Here is a 5,513-nt window from a genome sequence, read left to right as displayed (position 1 = left end):
AACCTGTTCTTAAAAAGCTCCAGTGATGGGGGTTCCCACAACTGCCCTTGCTAACCTGTGTGATGCTGGCAGACCATGCCAAGGTCCCCATGTCTCACCTGAACACTGCCAAATACGTAGCTGGAATCAGTTTGGCTCACCTGTGTGTTCAAATCGGTAGGAGAATTATAAGAATTTAATCTTTATTGAAATGCTTGTGAGTTGCTGCCTGCATTAATCTCACTTGCAACATCTGTTTCTCCTATTGTAAGATAATACTTCTGCCTTGGTATTATAAACCTCTGTAACTATGTAAATCACCAGACAGGAGGGAGACGTTAACTAGTGCGATCGGCAACCAAATGTGTTATGTCCTGCCCCACAGGGAAAGCCCATCAACCACAGACAGAATATATTGTGGAACATTAAACAGGACAAAAGGCTTTGTTGCTCTGCCCTGCCCCCACCATGAAGATGAGTCATGCAAGTGGATTCTGCCCCTCATCTGAGTTTGCAGCTCAGCACATATGACAGGAAGGGAATAAAAACCCCAAACAGAAGGAACTGAGTAACTCCATGCCGCCTTGACTCTGGAGGGCAAGGTTTCTAGGCATAAGCAAGAGGTTCCCCAGTTGTTTAGCCTGGGTTAGCCTTAGAACTTGCTGATTATAGAAGCTTCAATTATCTTTTTGTAATTAGTGTGTCTGTTTACCTACTTTAATCTTGTAAACTCTCCCGTTTCCTTTCCCTATTAATACATCTGTATATTGTTTGGCTGCAAGCATTGTCTTTGGTGTGAGATCCAAGCTGCAATTGACCTGGGGTAAGTGACTAGTCCTCGTACTGGGAGTAATCTGAATATTGCTGTGATTCTTGGTGTAAGGGACCATCTATCACAAAGACAGTCTTACCTGGGTGGCGAGACAGATTGGAGTATCCAAGGGGACTGTCTGTTTCCATGTTAAGGCTGTTACAGTGCTTGAGTAGTTTACACTTGATAATTGGTTGGTGAAATCTAAGGATGGAACTCACAAGCAGTCTGGGGTTTGTGCCCTGCTTCTTAACAGTCTGCCCTGAGGTTACTACAGTGACATAGGCAGCCTGACAACCTGTTCCAGTGTTAACTATACTTATGGCTAGAAAGGCTCCTATGCAATCTGGGTGGGGGGAGGCACCTTAGAATGTAGTCCACAAAAGCCAGCACGCTAGGCTGCCTAAGCTCCCCCATGAAGCCAGCCAATCAGAGATCCTGACAAGAAGGTTGTGTCCTAAGCCCCAGTGCTCTCGTGGAGCTCAGTGATGAAGGCCAGACTTCAGGGAGGCACCTGTCTCTGCTGGCTTGTGGATTGCTCTGGGGCTTAGGTGGGAGATAGGCACCTAGGAAACCTTAATGGCAAAAACCTGGGTGCCAAGTGAGTTTAGGTGTCTACAGGGTTAGGCGGCAGCTGAGCAGGGTTTTTAGAATCATAGTGGTACCTGAAACTGGGACTTAGGCACTGGGTTGTAGGTGCCTAAGTCCCTTTGTGGATCTGGGCCTTAAAGCCTCAGTTCCCATTAAAATCAACTGGGCTTCTCAATCCCTTAGACTGCTCTGACAATCAGGAACCAGGTTGGCAAATCCTGCGATTTGCAACCACAAGGTTTAATTAAATTAACAGAAAACCATATTCAGGTTCTGCAGGATGAATTGCTGTCTGTTATTAAATAATGTATTGGGCTTTCAATCGCACAATATTGTACCATGGGTTTCATTGTACCCCATTATGTGCAATTTATTTACAGTGACTGCCATTCTGGAAAGCTTTAGTTTTAAAAACAAAAAAGCTTGCCTGTGTGGATTTACATTTACATCATTAATGTACAGATTTACACAACAGCAGAAAGGTTGGATCTTACTGTCAAAGCTGCTGCCCTGTACTACCTGCACCCGCATTCTGCTACTTTCATCCCCTCGTAGTTATATTTCAAAGTGGGTACCCCAGCATCATCAGTGTAGAGGATGGAAATCGAATCCAGTTTGGTAGGAACACAACAGGCCTTGGCAGCTTTCTTGGGGTTTTTGAGGTGCACTAAGGTTTGGACGATAGCATGTTTCGTTGGGGTCACGTTGTCTGTCAGAGGGAAAAAGCAGCCCCCTTTGCATTCAAATGCATCGTAATCTTTGGGCGCAATGATCCAGGAATCCCAGCCAATGTCTTTGAAGTTCACACGGAGGGAGGTTCTCCGGCAGTGGTTGGTACCAGTGCTTCTCTTGCTTCTCGATGAAGGCTGGTGGAGTCCAGAGATGGATAAGGATTTCTCCTCTGCCTCCTCTTCCTCTTCGGGCAAAGTGCTGTTCTTTGCTAACTTCTTTAGCACACTCTCCTGCTCATGAACAATCATCTCCCGGAGCTCCACTCTGGTCTCCTTAGTCCCGTTGCTGCGGTCATTGGAGAACACTATTAACAAGGGCAAATTTTTAGTGTCGGGCATAACACTGATGTCCAGCTTCCCACAAGCGAAGTCACCCAGGATTTTCCTCTCAACAGCAACTTCAAGCTTGTTTTTAGTCTTTGATTTGTCTGCCCTGACCCATCTTTTCACAGCACTGGACACCTCAAACATTTCCCATCCACATTCCTGGATATCTTGGGTGGCAAGGAATGAGTTGGTGCCTTCTGGACTTTCCCAGAGGTCTTCATCCAGAACATCATAAATGACCATGTTGCCTTCCAGTCTAGAGAGAGGCCCAATGTCCCTATTACAGGATATGTGGATTCTCAGCTCAGCCCTGGTGACGTCTTCGTGCCGCGGGATAGAGACATTGAAGAGTAAGATGTGTTTCTGAAATGGGTTTTCTTCCGGGGAAGCCAGAGAAACAACATCTGCAACAGGAAATTAAGAAATGCTGTCACCCTGCCTCCTATGAGAGAGGCGAACCCAATGAGGATGAAAGCACTTAGCAAGCTGCATGCTATATTTCAGAAGAAATGCCCACCCTCTACTAGGATCTGCTGGGAGTGAAGTTACACCATGGCCACTAGCATTAAATAAAATGGACTGGCTTCACTCCAGAGTTATGGGTTTAAAACCCAGATGGCAGTCCCTAATGGTGGCAACTCCACCGGGGATCAAGTTGCAGTGGTCCACAGTAACCATACCTTCAGTTATACTCTGTATGTGCATGAGTGTGGCGTGCTCACACATAAGGAGCCAGCACAGCCCCGAAAGTAGGTGGTGTTGGCTCGTAATGGGGACATGACCGGGGCAGCGGGGGAATGTGCACATGTAGTGGCTTCCCATAGAGGCTCTGCCATGTGGCCTTTCTAAAGAGCACTGGCAGGAATTAAAGCTGTAAACCTCCATGGAGGTTTGTAATACAAATCCCACTGCCATTACCTTGCCCTTGGTTGAATCCCCTTCCAATGGAGGGGGATTCTCAGGTGTAGGGAACTGTAATTTATATCTCTAGTTTATGCCCCCCTGGGCCAGCTTAGCTGAGTTCCCCAATACCGCTAGCGCAAAAAACATCTTGCACTGGGAAGAATTAGAGAAGACAATCAATCCTTTAAAAGTCTGAATTAGAAGCTCCAGGTTCTGGCTAGCTTGGTGGATATGGAGCTTTTCACCTCTAAGTCCCTGGTTCAGTTCCAGCCCAGATTGGTAGGGCTTGATATTCAGAGGTAGGTAGCGCACCTGTAATTCCTGCTGAAGTCCATGGGAGCTGGAGGTGCTAGGCATGTCTGGAAGATCAGGCTGGTTGTGTTTTGGTAAGTTACCCCCAGCTGATGGCTGTCTACTGGTCTATGTAAGATGAGTGGATGGGTGTCAGTCCAATTTCTAATGGACAAGTGTCCACCCTGCCAAAAGCATCTTCACAAGGGCCAATGGGAGCAGAGGATGCAGCCGTGGAGACTGCACTCTATGAGGGTCCTTCTGCGTTGGGTATGGCTGTGGGGGAACATGGAGATGGCTGTAGTGCTGTTTGTGCTGTGTCTAGTCTGTAAATAAATGGAAGCTTGGATTCTTCTTGGCTGGTTCCTTTTACCAGCACTAAATTCACTTAAATCCCCCCACCCCCCACTTTTATTGCTTCTTTTGATGGGGCTTTTTAAATCTTTGAGTTGTATGTTATCTTAGATGGACACAGTGCTTACTTTGTAATGAAAGAGGTGCCGGAGCTCAAGCAATTACGTGCTGGGGCTCAAGCACATTTTTTTATATTCATAACTAATGCAGCAAACCCAGACGTGCTGGGGCTGAGCCCTGGCACAAATTAAGCACTGGATGGATGGATATTTTACTGATGGGCTAAGCTGAGCAGGGCCTGAACCTTTTGGGCCAGACCCAAACACTCCAGAACTCTGAGGGTGAGGGCGGGTGTTCATAACTGAAATCTGGAGCCATATTTCCCACTCGGCTCCTATCTTTGTAAAGGGCTGGAGCAACACCCTGGAGCCAAACATCTTCAAATGTTCCAAAATCTAGACCCAAATTGTGCAGCTCAGTCCAAAATCTCTAGCTTTGAGAAACAAGTGCCGGGTTACCAAGTTGTGGTGACTCAACTGAATCAGTATGAGAAGAAAGGGGAGATGGTACAATGTGAAATCAAAGAAAAGGACTTAAGACCTTGAAAATTATAATAAAATAGGGAGCGGTGGAAAGAATAACAAAACAAACTATGGCTGGGATTTTCACAGAAACCTAAGGGAATTAGGTTCCTAACTCCCTTTGAATTTCAATTGGATTTGAAACTGACTCTCATGCTTCTCTTAAAACCCCAGCCTATATGCTTAAAACATCTCATACCTTCAGTACTGAAGCTCCGCACAATATTGGATGCAGGGATGGAAGACTTGTCCTTGGCATATCTGTTGTACAGGTCAATCATGAATTGTGGTGTCTCCTCTCTAGACCTCTCTTGCGAAGGGACACCCGATAAGTTCAAACTCCTCAGGAAATCGGCTTTCATGTTTTCCAGGAAGGTTTTAAAGTTGAAATGGGTCTCGCCTTCCACCTCTCCGGGATCACCAAAGGATTTATCAGAGTTCTCCATAGCTGATAATTTGCCCCAAGCTTCCAAGGGCTTGCCTCTTGCCAAACAAGTGATGATGTTGAAAACAGACAATGCAGCCATCACCCCAAAATAGTGCATTTTTCATCTGTTCACTTTCCAATGGAGAAGGGAAAAAAGAGAGGGATATTCCAGTTGATTAGAGCTCTCCTTTCATTTAGAGGCAGAAGAAAGGGAAACAGAAGGCGAACAACTTGAGCTCTGTTGCAGTCTGTTGCAAACCCCAGCCTCTTGTCAGTTGTCAAGCCTTATCTTAGCCATTGATGCCATGCTTCAGTTCTGTTATCTAGCAAAGCTCTTAAGTTAATGAAGATTCTATAAACATCTGAAAAAACAGGCTGGACACTGTATACTATAAAGAATTCACATTTCACCTCAGTGTCATTGCTTAATTATGTTCTTTGCCAATACTGAGAGGGCTTCAGAGGAACTTTTTTGGGGGGGGGGAGGGTGACGGGGGAAGGAAAAAGACTCTGGAAAA

General features: G+C 45.9%; 1 protein-coding gene across 1 annotated transcript; it reads right to left on the bottom strand.

The window, feature by feature from the left end:
* Window positions 1-1,660: 1,660 nt before the first annotated feature.
* GDF2 (growth differentiation factor 2) lies at window positions 1,661-5,217 on the bottom strand. The gene is made up of 2 exons (XM_024210381.1): window positions 4,768-5,217; window positions 1,661-2,843 (listed from the first exon to the last, which is right to left on the bottom strand). The coding sequence occupies exons 1-2, from the start codon at window positions 5,111-5,113 to the stop codon at window positions 1,897-1,899; spliced, it is 1,293 nt and encodes a 430-aa protein (XP_024066149.1). The 5' UTR covers window positions 5,114-5,217; the 3' UTR covers window positions 1,661-1,896.
* Between the last annotated feature and the right edge of the window lie 296 nt (window positions 5,218-5,513).

The sequence above is a fragment of the Terrapene carolina genome, unplaced genomic scaffold (assembly GCF_002925995.2).
Source record: "Terrapene carolina triunguis isolate 2854851 unplaced genomic scaffold, T_m_triunguis-2.0 Scaffold402, whole genome shotgun sequence".
Classification (NCBI taxonomy): domain Eukaryota; kingdom Metazoa; phylum Chordata; order Testudines; family Emydidae; genus Terrapene; species Terrapene triunguis.
The sequence above is the reverse complement of the archived record's forward strand: the minus strand, read 5'-3'. Positions and strand labels throughout refer to the sequence as shown.